Consider the following 21,629-nt stretch of genomic DNA (forward strand, 5'->3'; position numbering starts at 1 on the left):
GAATATAGGGGGCTTACATGAGACCTGTGATAGCTCATGATATGGTTGTATTGACAAGACTTGTTCTAAAGTCAAACAACTGTGAGCACTTGAGGTTATTGTTCCCCAAAGAAGAAGAAAAAAAAGCATCAGCAACAAAAAACTAGATTAACAGAGATTTCGGCAGTTGGAACCCAAGCACAGTACAGATAAAGCTTTGGATTCTTGCCCAGAAATAGCTAAGAAGAAAAAATAAAAAATTTAAATTGAATCAGATTGGGCAGACTGGATGGACCATTCGGGTCTTTATCTGCCGTCATCTACTATGTTACTAAGAATAAAAAACAATTTAAAAAAAAGGAAAGAGTTTACTTCCTATTAGTACCACACAGGAAGGGTGCTGTGTATAATTTTGTAGTTAACCATTATGTGTTGTTAATAAGATTATATTGTGTGTACAGTACTCCCCCGATATTCGCGGGGGTTCCTTTCTAGGAACCCCGCGAATCTTGAAAAACCGCGAATATGGTTTTTCATGGGAGAGACTGGAGAGGGCAGCAGAAGAGAGCAGCCAGAACGCCGGCGATTGCAGGAAATCACTCGCGGGTGCGGGTCGCTGGACTGGATGGACCTAGAGTCTGATCCGGCAAAGCCATTTCTTATGTTCTTATGTATGATCCAACCGCCTCTTCCTGCACTAATTCGGGCCTTACCAATCAGGAGCTACATGTCAAAGCAGCTCCTGATTGGATAAGGCCCGATTTAATGCAGGAAGAGGTGGTCGGAGCATATAGCGATTGATTTCCTGCACTCGCCGGCGCTCTGGCTACTCTTTCCTGCCTCTCCAGCTGTCCTCTCCTTGTTAGCGGTTCGCGGTTGGAAAATACCGTGAATGACCGGGACCGCAAACCGCCGACCGCGAACAATCGGGGGAACTTTGTATATATGAAAAATGAATGGAAAAAATAATGTTACAATTAGTACTATTATGGGGGCGGGGTCTAGGGCTTGACAACCCTGGCCTACAGCAATGCTTCTCTTTTTTTTTTTTTTTTTTTTTCAAATATTTTTTATTGAAAATTTCCACAAACAGTACAAGCAACAATTTCACAAAGGCAAAAGATACAGAATCAAACATCAAAAATTGTCACTGTAAGAACAAGAATCAAAAGCAAAAAAATTGGCCACCCTCTCCCTCCCAGAAAAAGCCTCCCCCAAAACAAAAAAGAAATGAATAAACAAAAAAAAAAAAAAGAAAATAGAAATCAAGTAAAGAAAGACATTTAATAAACAATCACAAACTACAGATGAGATTCCTTCCATGTGATATAGGGATCCCAGATCTTATAAAAGGGAGTCGGGCGGTTTGATTGCAGGGAAATTAATTTAGTCATCAAAAATATATAATCCAATTTGTGACATCCCCCAAAGCTGGGATGGACTGTGTCCTCCACTCCCGGGCAAGGACCAGCCATGCTGCAACAAAAACAGAAGAAACCAATTTATATATTCTGGGCCGGATCCCTGTGGAGCATAAATTAAGCAAACAGTATTCGGCTCGCTCTGGATACTTTACCCCAGTGATTTGAAAAGCTAATGCAAAAACTGAACTCCAATAAGAGCCCAAGTTGGGATAGGTCCACCAAATATGATACATAGCCCCCCCCCCCCCCCCGACCATTACAACCACACCAACATTCCCATTCTCCCAGGTGATACCATGATTAGAGTCGGACAGGGGTGCAGTACCAATGAAACAGCATTTTGTATCAATTTTCAGTCAGCTGGCTAGCAATAGAAACCTTAAGTAGATAAGAAAGAACACCAAGCCACTGCTTATTAGTAAAAGTAAATTGAAGATCTTATTCCCAGCGCTCCCTATAAGGAGCAACCAGATCAGAGAAAATCAATAAAGCCAAATACAATCTTGAAACCGCTCCCCTGCCACTACCAAGACTCAAACGCACCTTCCAGATTAGTTTCCACAAGATCTAACTCATCTTGTGCATGACGAGTGAGGAAGGTACGTACCTGAGTATAACGAAAAGAGTCAACAGTTGACAAGCCATACTCCTCTTGCAAATACTGAAAAGAGACCACCCTCCCCTCCTCCAATAACAGACGGACAGTATAGAGACCCTTTTTACCTTATCCCAAAAACATCCGGTCAGTATAGGATGGCAAATAACCCAAAGTAGTTTGCAAAAAATATTTTCTATCCGTAAAGAATCAGACCCGGACTGCTATCCAAATCTGGAGGAGACCTTGCAACTTCTGGGGAACCTGAGAACTAAGCAATCTAAGGGAGGAAAGAGGCAGCCAAGGCACCGCCCACAAGGGTGTCGAAGGAATCCAGCTCTGCTCCAGTTTTACCCACAATTTAGGAGAAAGCGACAGCCAATCAGTGAGAGTATGCAAGTGTGCCGCCTTATAATAGGCAAAAAAATCAGGAACTGCCATGCTTCCTGCCTTACGAGGATGCTGCATAGCAGCAGCTCGCACCCTTGGGGGCCGCTTATTCCAAATATATAGCTATAGACTTTTCTCTTCAATTGTTGAAAAAACAGCTTGGGAAAAGGCATTGGTAAGGCCATAAAAAGAAACAACAACTTTGGCAGTAGAAGCATTTTAACAGCAGAAATTTTACCAGAACATGGCACAGGACGGTTTTCTCAGCGATCAAGCATTTGAAACAACTTCAACTTAGCAAGCAAGTTAGCTGAATACAACTCATCCACTGTACGCGTAATATTGACCCCCAAATACTTTATACTATGAGAGGCCCATTGGAAGGGATAGACCACTCTGTGTTCCCTCAGTAATTGAGTCGATAGAAACATTCAAAATTTCTGATTTAGAAAAGTTAACTTTGAAACCAGACAAAGACGCCAAAGTATCCAATAAGGACATTAGGAGAGGTAGCGTCAATTCCGGGTGCGTGACGGTCAACAATACATCATCAGCAAACAGGGTAACTTTAAAATCAAACTCTTCCCACTTCACTCCATGGATGCTCTTTCAGCCAGATAGATTGAGCTAAGGGTTCCGTAACCACTGCAAACAAAAGAGGCGAAAGAGGACACCCTGCCTAGTCCCCCTTTGAAGAGAGAAAGTATTCAAATGTGATCGGTTAACTTTCAGGTAAGCAATGGGGTCTGTTAGAGAAGGTGAAGCCAAGCCAAATACTGACCTCCAATACTCATCCGTCAGAGAACTGCAAAAAGAAAGAGCCAGTAGACCCGATCAAATGCCTTTTCAGCATCAAGGGATAGCAAAAGGAGCGGCTTAGCAAAATCATGGGAAAACTGAATAGTATGGATAACCCTCCTGATATTATCAAATGTTTGTTTACCCTGGATAAACCCTGCCTGATCTGCATGAACAAGATTAGGTAAGTACCGTTGTAACTGTTTAGCCAGAATTTTAGTAAAAAGTTTATAATCGGCCTATAAGAAGCACAGCTATGAGGATCTTTCCCTGGTTTCAAAAGTAGGGTTATTGCTGCCAATATCCATGTATAGGGCAAAGAGCTAACCTGAGTCAAGGAATTAAACACCCGAAGGAGGAGTGGTCCTAAGATCCTACTAAAAGTCTTATAATATTTATTAGAAAATCCATCGGGTGCGGGAGACTTATATCTCATGGGCCATATTGAGGTGGAAGAGGATATCTTCTTTTTCAAGGGCCCCACGGCAACAAGAGGAAAATCACGGGACGGAAAACTACACGGTGACATCAGGAAATACTTCTTCACCGAAAGGATGGTTGATCGCTGGAATAATCCGCTACAGGTAATTGAGGCCAGCAGCGTGCCTGATTTTAAGACAAAATGGGATCGTCACGTGAGATCTCTTCACAGGGAAAGGTAGGGGAGAGTTATTGCGGTGGGCAGACTTGATGGGCCGTGGCCCTTATCTGCCGTCTGTTTCTATGTTTCTACTAGTGGCGCCAAGTCCTTAGCCACCATATCTCACACGTTTTCCCCCCTTTATTCCTCAGGACCCCTGAGGTAGAAGTATTTCTCCGAAATATGAACCGTGTTGGGTCTGTACTCCATGTATATGAGAGCCATTTTTATGGATTACAATTATGTATAGACTTTTAATAAAGATTCTTGCACCTTGTACATTCCATTCTGCAGTCCTTTCTTTGTTTTAGATAAGCTTGAGTGAAATGAGCATTGGTGGTGTTGACGATGTGAGCGCCTGGAAATGCTCCATGAACATCAATGATATCGATCTGATGTTGACTGGGAAGAAGACCTCTGATGTCTAGTGGTCTTGGTTCTCAATTGGTGCTGATGGGGAGTGAATGACCTGGTCCTTGAGGCCCCTGAGGATCGATGCTTAGGTTGGGTTGTGCTGGTTGTGGCACAGTGGTGGCTGATTGGGTTTGCAACATAGTAGTTCAGTCCCTCTGTTGAAGTTTCATGATCTGGTCTTGGATGGACGATGCAGCTACCATGGTGTTCATCTGTACAGTAGGTGCCAAGGGGTTTTGAGACATTGGTGACCTTGAAGATGAGGCACACCTCGGAGGTGACGCCACCTGCAGGGAAAGAGAACAGGTCTCTGTACGTCGACACTTAGCATGTGTCGATGGCATGGAAGCACTTGATGACTCCAATGCTTGTTGTATAGGGAAAGCGTGCTTTCGCTTCTTAGCTTTTTTGGAAGGCCTCGATGTCGATACCCCACTACGGACTTCCAAATCAGATACGGCAGACACCTTTGATGATCCATTTGAGGGAAAAGGATTGAGAATTGTATACCACTTTTTTGTAATTATACAACCACTCTCAAAGCAGTTTACATACAGGTACTTCCAGCATTTTCCCTATCTGTCCCAGTGGGCTCACAATCTATATAATGTACCTGGGGCAGTGGAGGATTAAGTGACTTGACCAGTGTCACAGGGAACAGTGCAGGGTTTGAACCTACCTTAGGATGAGGACATGAAAAGTTTCTCGTACTGGAGCTGTCTAGTCTTCAAAGATCTTTTTTGTAGTTGGGAGCAGTGTTTATATAGGACTCAACCTATTGGTCAGGCACTAATTGTGCAGATCAGTGCCTGAGATAGTTCTGCTGCACTGGGTTCACTGCTTGGACCCACTAGAAGGCCTAGACATCGAAGGAAAAACCGCCAATGCCAAGTCGAAGGACACAATGGCCCTGGAGAGGTCTAATAGTAGGTGAAAACCCAAAAATGGGTCAACTTTCCTGGCCTGAAAACAGGCTGCTTGGGGTTAGAAGGGCCAAAAAAATCAGAAGTCAAAAAAATTGAATAAAATTCAATAAAGAAAGAAAAAAATGAAAAAAGAACAATATACTGAGGAAAATAAAAACAGGAAGGCACAAAAGAGGAAAATTGTGTGCTTTGGATAAGACTGAAAAAACATAACTTCTCAGCTCTGTAGAAAATGAAGAACTGATGGTCCCGTGAGCCAACAGACGGGATAGGCACAGGTGGTCTTGAGACTTTTAAGAACATAATAACATAAGCAATGTCTCCGCTGGGTCAGACCTGGGGTCTATCGTGCCCAGCAGCCCGCTCACGCGGCGGCCCAACAGGTCCAAGACCTGTGCAGTAATCCTCTATCCTCTGCACAGGTCTTGGACCTGTTGGGCCGCCGCATGAGCGGGCTGCTGGGCACGATGGACCCCAGGTCTGACCCAGCGGAGGCATTGCTTATGTTCTTTTTTCATTTTTTTCTTTCTTTATTGAATTTTATTCAATTTTTTTGTAGAATTTTTTGAAGAAGTTTAAAGTGACAGTACACTTTTTCACTGTACCAAGCTCCATGTAAGTTGTCACTCATCTATGAGAATATGCTGCCTACTTGTTCTGTGATAAATCCCAATATTACAAGGACCTATTTCATTGTTATCCTCCATAAAATAGAATAAATGGTCACCTAAAGATAATAAAAGAAATGTGAAGCGAATCAAGGAAAACTTATAAGAATACAGCAGAAAAAAAGAAGTGACATCTGTTAAAAAATAGAAAAAAAACAAACCCTGCTATTTTGTAGAAAGGAGCAGGGAAATAGGACGCCTAAGTCATGGTTTCATCAAGATAAATAAGACATCAGGATAGACCAGGACCTGTCCATCTAGGCAGCCATTGTGCAATAAATGGTACAATGGTGTCATAGGCAAGGGCATGTTTCCAAAATTTCTGCCTCAGCACATTTCAATATGACATCACAGTTTCTTGCATATAGTAAATAACACAGCACAACATAACATCTATTGTGAGGGTCATTTATAAAATTACATGGCAAAGCAAGATGTGTCATAAGCTAAAAGCATGATAAGCACAAGCTTAACTGCATTGTAAAATGTCATATCTCTAGCTCATTTGCATGTTACACAATAGGGTGCCAAAGATGGCTCTCTATAACTTCGGGACCTTAGTTCTCACCAAAGCAAGGCTGGGTCTAATATGGAAAAAGGTGACTTTTATAACCAAAAAGATGCCCTTTCAAATGACACAATAAAGAAAAAAAATTATAAACGACACAATAGAGAAATTTGTACCAAAAATGGTAAAAATTTGTATAAAAAAGTGACATCATATCTTTGTCGTCATATCTTTGTCTCCAGTTGGCTCCAAAGCCTCTTAATGCAAATCCTAGACATACGTCATGGGCCATGATGACTACTGGTCCAATTACAGCCTGAATAAAAGTATAGGTCAGGAGCAATGAGGAGTTAAAATATGCCTTAAATTTTTTGTTGTAACATTTTTCACATATGCTGGGTTTTACTAAACTATCCAGAGAGTCAATGTCCCACTCTTATTTGAATAGTTTATCATAATTTTTAGGGCTTCAGACATGCCATTTGGTCACCCATGTTTAAGAACAAGAAAAGGCAATGTTACACCCACCCACTACTTGCAATTGCAATTCAAATATACTTAAGGGAAACCATCCAATGCATATAGTATTAAATGCTTACCCTTTATCCACTTATCCGAACCATCCCGATCTATATATTTTCTGTTAAGATAAGATGGCCGCGGCGTCTTTTTGACTCATATAAGTACCTCCCCCTGTCTGGCGTCGTCTTTTGTTCAGCAAAATGGAACCCTACACTAGAGAACCCCATTCAATTTCTTGATTTAAACTCCCCGGTTCCACCGTATCCAACCGATAAATCCATTTTTGCTCCATCCAATTTAGTTTTTGTTTATAATCACCACCCTCCCACCCTTCTTTGATGTGTGCTATAATCCGCCATTTTATATCACCGATCACATGACCCTGAACCTCCCAATGTTGAACTAAAGGGGCCTCCGCTACTTTATTTACAATTCAAGACTTGTAAATAACTAAATTGGATGGAGCAAAAATGGATTTATCGGTTGGATACGGTGGAACCGGGGGGTTTAAATCAAGAAATTGAATGGGGGTTCTCTAGTGTAGGGTTCCGATTCGCTGAACTAAAAAATGACACCAGACAGGGGGAGGTACTTATATGAGTCAAAAAGACACCGCGGTCATCTTATCTTAACAGAAAATATACAGATCGGGATGGTTCGGATAAGTGGATAAAGGGTAAGCATTTAATACTATATCCATTGGATGGTTTCCCTTAAGTATATTTGAATTGCAATTGCAAGTAGTGGGTGGGTGTAACATTGCCTTTTCTTGTTCTTATAGGGGACTTTTTCTTGAAGCAGCCTAACGGCAAAACATGTCGATGTGACAGGTCCCTTTCCCGACTTGATAAGAGAGAAAGAAATGAGTAGAACAAAACTTTTAAGATAAGTTCATATTTATTAATTATTGGTATTTATATAAGCACTAAGCACTTTAAAATATAAGAAAATATATGATAACACAAGATAATATAAGAAAACTAAAGAAAAATTTTATCACATATAGAGGGGGCAAATGAAGAAGTCATAGCCATTAAGATAGTTGGTTACCGGAAAAACATGGGTGACCAAATGGCATGTCTGAAGCCCTAAAAATTATGATAAACTATTCAAATAAAAGTGGGACATTGACTCTTTGGATAGTTTGATGAATGATTGGTCAATGCCATATGAATGACTGAGGCATTTACTTGTGGAGTGGGTTTTACTAAACGGCACTAGAGTTTTTTAGTGCGGGCAGGCGAGGTAAATGCTTTGACGCTCATAGGAATTCTATGAGCGTCGGAGCATTTACCTTACCAGCTCGTGCTAGAAACCTCTAGCACCATTTAGTAAAAGGAGCCCATAGTTTGATGGCCCATAAAAAGAGAGGCAAGCTCATGTTAGGTTCAAATCTTTGCACAGCAACTTAGCACCAGGGGTTGTTCTAATCCAAAAATTTTCAATCCTCTCACAGATTTTGTTGGGCTACAGCACCTAGACAAAATGCCTATTTTGTATTATGTGGAGCATGACCTCCTTCATTCAGCTGCCTGTAAGTCTTGAACCAATAGAGATCCAACCAAAAAAATTTGCATGGCTTTGTTTGAGACCCTAGGGAACATCAGCATACCATTTTGTTCAGTTTGGAGGAGGCAGGAGTCCACGATATAGCATGACCCTCGAGCTACTACTTGCCTCATATGTTCTCTTGTCATAGCTGTAGCCCCAGCAGGCATTTATTTGCTTGCCTTCCTGTCTGCATGCTGTTCACTTAGGTTCATTTTTCCTGAGGGGACTTCTCTGAAGTGTTCAAAAGACATGCATAAGGTCTTCAGGGCATAACATCCTTTGTTTCAAACAATCCATGCAACTGGAATACAAAAAAATTTGAGATAATGATTAATAAAGAAAACTGGAAATAATCTTTAAAACATTTGCTGTCCCAGCAAGAGCAAAATGATAAAAAGCACAATTATGGCATATTCTGGATAAACCAACAATGAGATACTTAAGTTTTGCAAAACAAAATGTTTATGGCAATAGCATTTCAAAATGTAGCAATATACTTTTTGAAATAGAAAAGCTGAGGTAATTTGAGTGGGAATAGCAGCCATTTGTGCCTGAATCATGTGTTGGACATATGATCTGAGCTGGGTAGGCCTTCCCCCATCAGGAGGGTTGACTGGTGTGCCTTACTTCTCTGTGGTAGTTGAGGTCAGTGGGAGCCCTGCAAGCTTGTTGGCTGATTTCAGTCCTTCTGAGTGCCTTAAGCAAGTACTCTTAGGACTTCATAAGCATGGCCATTGGGGCGCTGTCCCAGAGGTTGTATCTTGGGTGTTTTCAAGAATCTCTAGTCATCAGACAAAGCTGCCATAGTATCCTGAGGAGGCCAGGGCAGCTGGTCCAATCATTGTTCTCCTTGCTGGAGAATGTCTGGGATGGATGAGATTTCCTAGGAGGGTTTCTCTCTGGAGTTCTTCCTCGGAGCCCAAAAAGGTCTATCCTGATAAGGACTCAGTGTACCCAGTAATGCACTTGTTTCATTGTGAGGAATTTTCTCTTTCAGATCAGGTGTTGGCAATCCTTGTGATTTCCTTGGCAGTGGCAGAATTTGCCTTGATAATTGATTCTATTTTGGAGGGCCTGAACAGTCTTCCAAAGGCTTTTTCTCTTTACAGAGCTCTGTCATAATTAGTCATGGTAGAATGGGAGGGCCCTTCCTCCCTTGGAATTGTTTCAGAAATTTTTAACTTGATTCTTATTGATTTTGGCTTTGTGTTTATGACTCTTGTCATTTTGATTTGACAATTGTAAATGTTTTAGATCTGATTTGGGGGATAATAATGGTGTATATATAGATATCTATATAGATATAGATATAGATATAAATTATTAGATTAGACTTGGCGAGTTTGTTCAGGATCCCTTAGGTTGACACTCTTAGTGACAGCAGTGAGCAAGAAGGCTACCATTCTAGTGGAGGATGGTGTAGAGCTCTTAAGGAGGCTCAAAGGACTCCAGACTTTGATCTGCGGTGGTAATGTGGCCTGGGGATTCTGTGTTGAGTCTAATAATGTTACCTGTCACTTAAAATGGTGTTTCTGGAGTTAGGGGCTCATTCATGGAGGACATTTTGCATGATCCCATTTGCATCTGTTAGCAATAGCTGGCCTCATATTTGTTAGCTTATATATGATTTTGGCTTAGAAATTAATCAACTCATGCCTTCTCTAAGGCAGGCTTTAGCAAACTTCCCATTTGGAGGCTTCTGCTTTTTGGTGATGATCTGGAGAAGATTAAGGACCTTGGGGAAGCCAAGCAACAGCAACTCCTGAAGGACAGAGCATGATCATCTAGAGTGTCCACTGGGAGTTTTTGGCCAAGAAAGTGAGGTGATTGTTCTAGTAAGAAATCTTCTTTTTGTGCCTTGGCAGGTTGACAGAAAGGCTAGCTCTCTTGGGGAGCAAGAAAGTCAGGATCCTTCTCTACCAGCAACCCTGCTGGAGTGTCCAAAAGGTGTCTCCTCCATGGTGGAACTGAATGGAGACAGGTATTGCCTGTTTTAATGAGAGATAAATTTCAGTATCTGCATAGTGGGCCAGGTAGCTGGACTGGGCTATATACTTAATTTAGCAGAACCCATTTCAGACATCTTCAAGGTGTCCTTCTGCAGGGCAGGATCCAAACAGCTTTCAGTAAAGAAGACCCTGAGACATCTACTTGCTCTGGGAGTTGTTGAGCCAACTTGGGACTCTGTTTGGTGATGCTCATGGTACTTCCCTGGGTGTTTGACCTCTCTTGAATCCTCGGAGGCATACTTCCACATTGTCATCTAGGACACTTATAAGCACTTTCTGCAGTTTTGTATCCTCAAAAAGCACTTAAGCTCGGAATGTATTTTCAGTTCAGTGTGTTCCTGTTTGGCCTGGTCAGATCCCCTCAGGCCTTTATGCTGTGAGTTTATCTTATTGGACAGACTGAATGGACTGTACAGGTTTTTATCTGCTTGCCCTGTATCGGTAGCATGGAATTTTGCTACACTTTGGGTTTTGGCCAGGTACTAGTGACCTGGATTGGCCACTGTGAGAACGGGCTACTGGGCTTGATGGACCATTGGTGTGACCCAGTAAGGCTATCCTTATGCTACTATATATATTTTTTTATCACAAAAGACTAGATTTACTATTTTAAACACACTTAACAAAGAACCAATGTTTAAACTGAAATCTTAGTTTCAGAAGTGGTACTCATAATAACTTTGTATCCTGTATGCTTCTTCATAAGCCCAGATTTACATTTATAAATTTTGCTGCTGCTTCTCTTTTTATTATCGTTTCACTTTATAGCAACATCTGTTAAAGATCACTTATCTTTTTCTGAGGTTTCACCCATAACTTTCTGTTTGAAGTTGATCCATAGCCAACATGCATGTTTTGTAAAATCTGCATCAGGGCTCGGTGATAATCACTCTCATTTTTAATTCTCTCACATCCTATTCAAAGCAAAATTGCATTGACCAGTAGGCCAGATCCGCGTGGAGGGAGGGAGGTGGACCAGAAGTGTGAGGGTGCAGGGGAGGGGAGATGGATAGATGCTGCACCCATAGGTGGGAGGAGAAGGGGGAGAGATTGATGGTGGGAAAGAGTAAGTGGCATAGAAAGAAAGGGAGAACAGATGCTGGGGGGTGGGGGGATGATAGTGAGGTGGGAAGGGAGACAAAACTATTTGTACAATAACTCTCAAGCAACCAGAAACTACAGTTATCCGGCATCCACCAATTCCCATAGGTGCTGTTTAACTGAGAATTTACTGTATATGTGTAAATGTGCACATACAAATTACATTAAAACATGTAAAATATGTTAATCTTTTGTGCTTCTTGTTGCCTAATGCTGCCTCTTATCTTTATCCTTTAGGCATCACTGTTAGACCTGAAGGAGCATGCCTCATCGCTGGCATCTTCAGGATTAAAAAAAGATTCCAGGCTCAAAACTCTAGAAATTGCTCTGGAGCAGAGAAAGGAGGAATGCCTGAAACTGGAAACCCAGGTGAAAAAGGTAAACAAAAATCTCTTATCTCTCCTGCTCTCTAGTTAATAAACCTTTGATACCTAAACACATCTATATAATCTTATGAAAACAGGATTTTGTTTTATTTACCTATTTGCTGTCCCTAATCAGATGACATGAGACTGAAGATAATGCAGAAAAATATCACAAGTTCTGTGCAACTGAAAAATCAGCCTGTTCTATAATGGGATGCAGCCTGAATTAAGCATTACTGCAGTGGTTCCCAGTCGTGTCCTGGAAGACCCCAGGCCAGTCGGGTTTTTAGGATAGCCCTAATGAATATGCATGGAGCAGATTTGCATGCTAGGCACCTCCATTATATGCAGATCTCTCTCATGCATATTCATTAGGGCTATCCTGAAAAGCTGACTGGCCTGGGGATCCTCCAGGACAGGGTTGGGAACCACTGCATTAGTGCAACAGAATTTAGAGAAAAAAAACTAAAGTTAATTTATTTATTTTTCGGTAGATGCTTCATTGATCTTAATATTCAGTTTGCACATTTTTTTAGATATCTGGTGATACTTAAAAAGAGAATTTGACTGAATTTAAATTTTCACATGTCTGTTCTTCCTCATGTGCCACTAATATGAGCTAAACCCAGATTTATTCTGCCAAATTTGGAGGCTGCATACCTGCTATTGCGTTTTTAAAAATTTTAATAATATGATTATTTTCTCAGTATAACTCACGCCACTTGTATTCAATTGAATCTAATGAGAATACCTAGTGGTTTGGTTTGGTTTATTTATTTATATCCCGCCCTTATCCAGGGCAGGTTACAAACTACATACAAAAATGAAAAGTTACCTCTAAAATATAAAACAAACAAAATACCAGACAATAAAACACTGGTGACCAGCACCTTACTGTTAGCAATCTCTATTCTTCCTTGTTCATTGAATCTCATGCCCTGTATTTCATTAGGCAAAAGAGTTGCCATTTAAGCAGTCTCTTAAAATGTTGTATATTTTGTTGTTGATGAATATACCCAGGGAGGTTATTCCATTCCCTAGGCCCACCTGATGTTGTAGGCTCAATCCCACACCACTCCTTGTGACCCTGGACAAGTCACCTAACACTCTATTGCCCCAGGTACCATATTTAGATTGTGAGCCTGCTGGTTCAGATAGAGTGAAAGTACTTAGAGTACCTGAATGTAAGTAAATAAATACTGTTGAGTCTCAAATCAGATTGATGGTGATAAATGTGTTAATATGCACTCTGCTATATAGGGGTACAATGTACTTTCTAAGGCAAGGAAGAAATAGGCATAAGGGGACAGATTCTATAAACGGGTGTCCCGATTGTAAGGATTAATAAGACTTATGTTTAGTGTTTCTGCAAAATCGTTGTTATTGTCAACTGTGATTTCATGTAACAATTTAAGGACAAGGTGTGAAGGATGAGAGGGAGTGGTTCTAGGGTACGTAGGTGGTCTGCTCCCCCAATGTACTGGAATATGTACCGTGTGCGGATCCATAAATGGATAGTGGCAAGATAGAATGAGACTAGTTAAAACGAGTCAAAAGACACTCGCAATGTTTAGAGAGAGAGAGAGAAAGGGGAGGGGGCATGGAGAGAGGAATAAAAAGTTGGACTCATGGAGGGACAGAGAGAGATGTTGGTTGGGGAATGGAATGAGGTCTGGAGGAGAGGAAACATGCAGAAGGCAGAAAGAAAGAAATATTGGATTTACAGTCGGAAGAAGGAAATGCAACCAGAGACCCATGAAATCACCAGACAGCAAAGGTAGGAAAAATGATTTTATTTTAAATTTATTGATCAAAATGGGTCCGTTTTGAGAATTTATATCTGCTGTCTATATTTTGCACTATGGCCCCCTTTTACTAAACTGCGATAGCGTTTTTTAGCGCAGGGAGCCTATGAGCGTCAGGAGCATCACAGGGCATTCAGCGCAGCTCCCCGTGCTAAAAACTGCTATTGCGGTATAGTAAAAAGGGAGAGGATATATTTGTCTATTTTTGTATAGTTTTTACTAAGGTGACATTGCATATTTTAAAGACATCTGCCTTGACCTTTTTGAACCCCTCCCCCCCAAATATAAATGATAATTAACATTTTCTCAGTATACAGTGTGCTTTGTGTTTGTTTGCTTTTTAAATTTTATTGTTGGTAGATCATTTTAACTTGGTTATTTTAAAAGTAGCTCGCAAGCCAAAAAAGTGTGGGCACCCCTGCTCTATATTGTTCCATGGTGTGACCTAAACCTTGATAATTGCATGCAATTCTGGTCTCTTTATATTAAAAAAGATATAGAGGAATTAGAAAAGGTTCAAAGAAGAGTGATCAAAATGATAAAAGGGATGGAACTACTCTCATTTGAGGAAAGGCTAAAGTGGTTAGGGCTCTTAAGCTTAGAAAAGTCTGTTGAGGGGGATATGATAGAGGTCTACAAAATCCTGAGTTGTATAGGATGGATAAAAGTGAATCAGTTTTTTTACTCTTCCAAAAAAGTACAAAGCTTACTTGGTGAAGTTACATGGTAACAGTAATAAAAATAGGAGACAATATTTTTTCACTCAACAAATAGTTAAGTTCTGAAACTCGTTGCTTGAGGATGTGGTTAAAAAAGGTTTGGCTGAGTTCATGGAGGTAAAGTCCTTAGCCTGCTAAGAAGGCAAACAGAATGCTAGGCATAATCAAGAAGGGTATTACAACCAGAACGAAAGAAGTTATCCTGCATTGTATCGGGCGATGGTGCATCTGCATCTGGAGTACTGCATCCAATATTGGTCGCTGTACCTTAAGAAAGACATGGCGTTACTCGAGAGGGTTCAGAGGAGAGCGATGCATCTGATAAAGGGGATGGAAAACCTTTCATACGCTGAGAGATTGGAGAAACTGGGTCTCTTTTCCCTGGAGACGAGGAGACTTAGAGGGGATATGATAGAGACTTACAAGATCATGAAGGGCATAGAGAGAGTGGAAAGGGACAGATTCTTCAAACTTTCGAATAATAAAAGAACAAGAGGGCATTCAGAAAAGTTGAAAGGGGACAGATTTAAAACGAATGCTAGGAAGTTCTTCTTTACCCAAACAGAGATTTCGGCAGTTGGAACCCAAGCACAGTACCGGGTAAAGCTTTGGATTCTCGCCCAGAAATAGCTAAGAAGAAGAAAAAAAAAAAAAAAAAAAAACGTGTGGTGGACACCTGGAATGTGCTTCCAGAGGGCGTAATAGGGCAGAGTACGGTACTGGGGTTCAAGAAAGGATTGGACAATTTCCTGCTGAAAAAGGGGATAGAGGGGTATAGATAGAGGATTACTGCACAGGTCCTGGACCTGTTGGGCTGCCGCGTGAACGGACTGCTGGGTACGATGGACCTCAGGTCTGACCCAGCAGAGGCATTGCTTATGTTCTTATGAGTCAGAAATGGGGGAAGCTACTTCTTGCCCTGGGATCAGTAGCATAGAATGTTGCTACTGTTTGAGATTCTATCAGGTACTTGTGACCTGGATTAACCATCGTTGGAAGCAGGCTAGATGGTTCATCAATCTGACCCAGTATAGCTGCTATTATGTTCCTAGGTTCAGTATGTTCCTCTTTGTAACTTACTTTTCAGCCTCTCAGGTAGTTTGTCTGGTGAAAGTCTGAATCCATTAAATAGGTACAGAAAGGACGATTCTAAATACAAGTGTAGAATTTATTTTTTTCCATTGTGCTAGGATTCTTGTCAAATAAAAGCTTGTTGATTTATTACTTTGTAGAATTCATCTTATGTAGAAATGTAATTGTGTGTGTTTTTGTAAATACTGTCGATGTTTTATTATAACCTGCTTTGATAGGTGAGCTACCAATATTTTACATATTCACCTACATCTCAACAACTTTCATGTGCCATAAAGTAAGACTGGAGACTGTTCAGTTGGAAAAAAAATTGTAAGAAAATGTAGAAAGAAAATTAGTGTAACGAATCATTAAAGGATCAAATGATTTGTAAGTGAATTAATTAATTACAATAGAGGAAAGATCAGGGATTTTTGGTAGGGACCGATTTTGGTTTTAATAACTTGTTTCTTCCAAATTGAAATTCAAGATCAAAGAAGCATGTTCTTTCAATATTTTAATTCTGGATGAAAACAATTTTTTTTAATGGTATAAATAAGCCATCTATTAAATTTTATATAGTATTTCGTTATTTGGCCTGGTAGATTCCTCTTCCCGCTCAGACTTGGCCTACATTAAGACTGCAGTGCCATGATCTTTCATTGTTGACTGGATGGATGGATTCCCCTTCTCTATATGATTAATCCCCATATTCTTTCTACTTTTGTACTGACAATCCTTTGGCTAAAGTCCACAAACCATGGCTCACTTCAGAACCTGGCTACCAAGTACATTTTTATGACTTGAACATTAGTTGTCATTTTTGTGCAACAGCTAGAACTTTATTTATCCCTGTGAAATCTGTCTCTGAAGCAGGACTGTCCTGAGTCAGAACTTTGCTCCATGCAATGTTGCCCTGTTGCGGTCAAGCAGGGAAGGCAATGGACAGGACACAATTTTGGAGCCTCTGCCTCCCTTGCGCCCAGTGTGGTCACACTGCCTATACATAGCTTGCTGTGGCCCTGCACTGAGACATTCCCAGTCAATCTAAAGAACAGAAGATAAAGCTATGAATTAGAGAATGACACGGGGACAAATTTGTCCCATGCCCGCAGGAACTTAATTGGCCCGTCACTGTCCCTGCCCCATTCTTGTAAGCTCAGCCTTAACTGCACAAGCCTCGAACACTTATGATTTTAATGTGTTTGTGTTGAGGCTTGTGCAAATGAGAACAGAGCTTGCAGGAATGGGGCAGCGACAGGAAAAGAACTCACTTGGATGGGAGGATGGGGAAAAATGTGTCCCCCTGTCATTCTTTTCTATGAATTAAATCCTAAGTTGACCCATAGCGAGCAACACCATTGACTACTAAACCAGCCCTTCTATGGCATGTTTTGTTGATAGAACATACTGTAATGTCTTAGATAATGACCTTAATAGTATAATCTAAGAATGTGTAATTGGGTGAATGCAAAATTTCCAAAATAATAACAAATGTGATACTTAATATATTTTAAGTTAAGTTTGTAAACTTTTAATTTAAGTTTGTAAATAGAAAAGCTTATAAATAGAGTCTTCCCTCATATTCATATTATCATGCTTTTTATTATTATTTCTTTCCTTCTCACTGACTTATATTGTTCCTTATCTCAAGTCTTTCTCTTATCTCCCTTCTTTCTGTAGCACTCTGAAGTGGGCCATCCATCTAAGCCAGTAAGTGTCCAGGCAAACTGAAAGGCTTTTCTAGCCTCAGTTTTGTTTTGTGCATTATGTATTTACATGAATTTACACTAGCAGCTTTTCATTCCTTGACACCCAAATCCTTACTTTGGCCTGAAGTACAAAGAGGTGCAGTTAGAGGAGTGAATATGACTTGATAGACTGGCAGATGGTTACAGTCTTTTGTTCACTGACCTGTTCATCACCATTTATGCCTTTATAAAATGAATTGATGGTCATGAGCTCATTTCCAGTAGACAAGTGTCTAAAAAAAACTACAATCCTTGTTGGCAGTCTTAACAAAGAGGCCAAGGATTTGAATAGGAATTGGGTAGGAGGACTGAACTATCTTTTCACTCTTTGAGGTGGTCTCTCTTGAGCATGTATCAATGCACTGGATGCTTCCCTTGCCTTGCCTTTACTTATGTATGTATTTGTCCTGTGTATAAATGGAAGAGTTGCATTTCTAGCACTATCAATCAGTCATCTTTCATAAGCACTAGTAAGTCAATTAGTGCAAAAATGACCTATGGAGTTAAGTATTTGGGGACAGTTGAGCGCTTGACTTAACTGCTCAGAGTTTGGCAGTTGAAATATATTTTTAACCAAACCTAGACTGCTAGATTTGGGTACTTAATTTACCTTCTCTCACCTGGCCCCCCTGTTGAGTTGTCAACTTTCTGGGTGGCTAAAATTTTAACCAGTCTTATCTAAGAACCTAACTTTGTAATTAGGCAGCAAAATCTTTTAAAAAATTGACCTTTTAGTTAAATTAGCATCACTACTGGATCTGATGCTACTTGTTTGTTAAATTGTATTTTTAATCTTCTGAAAAATTTGTTTTTAAACAATGTAAGGCACAAATCCTGTTGAGGTACCAAAATACTGTTAAGCTAAAACATGACATATTGTTCATACATATAGCACAGTTACTTACCTTAACAGGTGTTATCTGGAGACAGCAGGCAGATATTCTCACATATTGGTGATGTTATCCAAGGAGCTCGATATGGACAGTATGAAAAGTGAATTGTCATTTTAAGTTTTAAGAAACTTTGTGACTGCCCACACCGCGCATGCCTTCCCACCCGACGCCCGCTCCTGGTACCTCAGTTCTGTAAGCAAGCTAAGAAGCCAACCAGGGGCTTAGTGGACACTCTGGAAGACAGTGGAAAAGCATCAGAGAGTGATCTTGGAAGATACGTCGCAGTCTGTGACAGAATATGAATAGTCCGCTGAAATTCCAGAAGATGCTCTGAAGGAATGTAGTACTCAAAATCGGTCAACTATCATACATGTTGTTGAAGATACAAAGACATGTAGAAAGTGTAATTAAGAATTCTGTTTAACAGCAAAGAGTTTTAATAAAGGCGATGTCCAAACTTGTCTATATAATGGCCTTCGCGTCCTGGAGGCAATGAGGCATGAACTCTGGTAGGAAAATATTTTTTGAGGGTCGATTCCACCAATAATGAATGATGTGGAAGTTGTGGACTATCAAATCCTGGAGTAGAGAAAATTCTATAAAGCAAATTCATCTTCCCTGGAGCAGCCTTGACAGATAAAGGCATCTCCCAATTTTTGAAAAGGATCTGTTCAAACATTTCATCAATGGCAATTTGAAGAGTTCTTTGGAAGACCCATGAAAGTTCAGTAAATTTTGAAATTCAATATTTAATGAAGCATTAGCATCCACTGAAACAGACAAATCTTTGTACAACTGGTTAATGTAAGCAGCAAAGGAGACTTCTTCAGGAGAGGATCTTCTGCGGGGATGTGCTACAGAAAAGAAAAACCACACTCCGGGTCAGACTTCAAACCAGAGAAAACTTCTGGGAGAAAATGAGTAGAACAAGTCCTGTGACGTTTTTGGTACCGATTCGATGAAGAACCAGAAGAGAATCGATTAATTTTCTGATGCCTCTTTAAAAGAGGAGGTCAACAGAAGGAGGAACTCCGATGTCTTGGTCTGGAACACCTTACAGAAGAAGAGGTCTTACAATGAGAAGAAGTAGAACTTCAATGCAAAGAACCATGCTTGGAGGTAGAACTATGACGCCTCATAGAAAATCCCTGAGCAATATTTTGATGCTCCAATGGATTGGTGATATCAATACCTTGATGCCTCGTGGTGGTATGTTCAGGTTGGGTTGGTACCAAGGGAGTTGAATGTAGGAGACGCATACAGTGCACACAGTAGCAATCTCCCTTTGAAAGAACTCATCGAATTTCTCCCAGAAAGAGTGCACCAGTACCGATGGCTCAACAGCCGGTACCGTTGGTGCAGCAAGTTGTGTTGGTATGGGTGCCTTGGCAGAGGACACACCCCGTATCGGATAAACAACCTGTAGCAGAACGATGATGATGTCTTCTGGTCCGCATCAAGAGACTCGATGCCTTCGAGGCCTGTGACTCCTGCTGAGCAGCATGCACCAGTACTGAATGCTCACCAGCCAGTATTATCTGCTGCTCATACAGTTGTACCTGACGGCGGCATTTGACCTGGTAGACCATAACATCCTACTGTAAATCTTGGACTCAATAGGCATCTCAGATAAAGTATACTCATGGTTTGAAGGTTTCTTAAAATCCAGAACATACAAAGTAAAATCAGACAAAGAAAAATCCAAACCTTGGTCCAACCCCTGCGGCGTTCCACAATGGTCCCCACTGTCCCCTACTCTCTTCAACCTATATACGGCCTCTCTTGGCGTTTACCTGAACAAACAAGGCCTATCCTCTTATAGCTATGCTGAAGACATCACCATCCTCATTCCTTTCGACCAACCAATGCTCTTAATGTCAGACACACTACACAGAACTCTAGCTACAGTTACGACTTGGATGGAAGACCACAAAATGAAACTCAACCCAGACAAAACTAAATTCATACTCCTAGAAAATAACAAAATCCCAACCATAACTAACTTAGAAATCAACTCTATCAACTACCCTTTGCAAACCACCCTAAAACTTCTAGGTATGACTATTGACAGAGGCTGCACCATGCAACCACAAATTAACAAAACAATACAGAAATCTTTCGCAGTTATGAGAAACCTTAGACAAGTCCGAAAATTCTTCGAAAAAACACAATTTCAGCTCCTAGTACAATCTCTAATCCTAAGTATCCTAGACTATTGCAACATCCTCTACCTCCCCTGGCCTGCAATAATGATTAAACAACTACAGACAATTCAGAATACAGCTCTGAGACTCGTCTATTCATTGAAAAAACATGATCACATTACTGAGGCCTTCATCAATTCTCATTGGCTTCCAATCCAGGAAAGAATACAATTTAAATTCTACTGTATACTATTTAAAACTATAAATGGAGACAGCCCAACCTACCTAAATGACCGCCTCATCCAAACCACATCTACCAGGCATAGAAAAACACACACCCCATTCACTTACCCCCCCAATCAAAGAAGTAAAAAGGAAAAAACTATACAACGGACTACTGGCCACTCAGGCAGCGAAGATAGACAACCAAGTCTCCAACCTATTGACAACAACCCCAGACTACAAGATGTTCAGAAAGGAAATAAAAACTATACTCTTCAAGAAATCCCTTAATAAAGCTTAATACCATGATAAAGCTTAACCCCCCTCTTACCATCCCCTCCCTAACCCCAGATCCTACTTTTCCATCTCTTGGAAACCTTCTCTGATCTAACGTTGTAACCCTTCTTCCATAACTCTTTTTGTAATCCGCTTTGAACCGAAAGGTAATGGCGGAATAGAAATCTGTAATGTAATGTAATGTAATTATCGGTGCAACAGGGTGATCTGGATGAGGATGGACCTAGGAGGAGAGACAACCTGCAAATCCTTATATTCATGGCATCGATGTGTGGTCTGCATCAAGAGACTTGATGCTGTAGAGACCTGCAATGCTTGCTGGGAAGAGGATGTCTCAGTAACCTGCTTCCCTGATGCTAGAAGATTTCCCGATGTCGATGTAGGAGTTTTCAATGGTGACGGCTCTAAAGTTTTTCTGATGCCCATAGTGGAACTGAACAGCTTCTCCTGTTGAATACAACAAGCTTTAATGGAGCGCTTTTTCAAACTGGAACACTTACCACAAGATTCAATTCGGTGATCAAGGCTCAAACACTGAAAATGCCAATTATGGAGGTCAGTTATCGAAATACATCAGAGTGGGCACCTACAGCACTTTTTAAACCCTGTCGTAGATTTCAAAATCGGAAAAATCTCATCGGCGAGATTAAACTCAATGGTGAACGAAAACCCCACCAAGGGAAAGAACCTCAAGGCCAAAGCCCGAGGTTCTAGAAAAAGAAAAAATATTTTTACTATCGCTCTCCTTTCTGTGTCCTGTGTCCCTCCTTCCTTTCATCATTTGTCCTAAGTTTCTGCTCCCTCCCCCTCAAGTCCCAACAGGCCCTTCTCTTTCCC

At 40.8% G+C, this 21,629-nt stretch overlaps 1 protein-coding gene across 11 annotated transcripts in view; it reads left to right on the plus strand.

Moving 5' to 3' along the window:
- ERC1 (ELKS/RAB6-interacting/CAST family member 1) overlaps window positions 1–21,629 on the plus strand; it is a 509,833-nt gene that overhangs the window by 132,947 nt on the left and 355,257 nt on the right. For 6 of the 11 annotated variants that reach the window (XM_033952312.1, XM_033952313.1, XM_033952318.1 and 3 more), the window contains one exon: window positions 11,763–11,903. In XM_033952312.1, coding sequence (XP_033808203.1) covers window positions 11,763–11,903 — 141 coding nt within the window. Of the gene's footprint in view, window positions 1–11,762; window positions 11,904–17,168; window positions 17,199–21,629 lie in introns of all 11 variants that reach the window. The other 5 variants (XM_033952310.1, XM_033952317.1, XM_033952311.1 and 2 more) reach the window with 1 other exon arrangement.

This window comes from Geotrypetes seraphini, chromosome 7 (assembly GCF_902459505.1).
Source record: "Geotrypetes seraphini chromosome 7, aGeoSer1.1, whole genome shotgun sequence".
Classification (NCBI taxonomy): domain Eukaryota; kingdom Metazoa; phylum Chordata; class Amphibia; order Gymnophiona; family Dermophiidae; genus Geotrypetes; species Geotrypetes seraphini.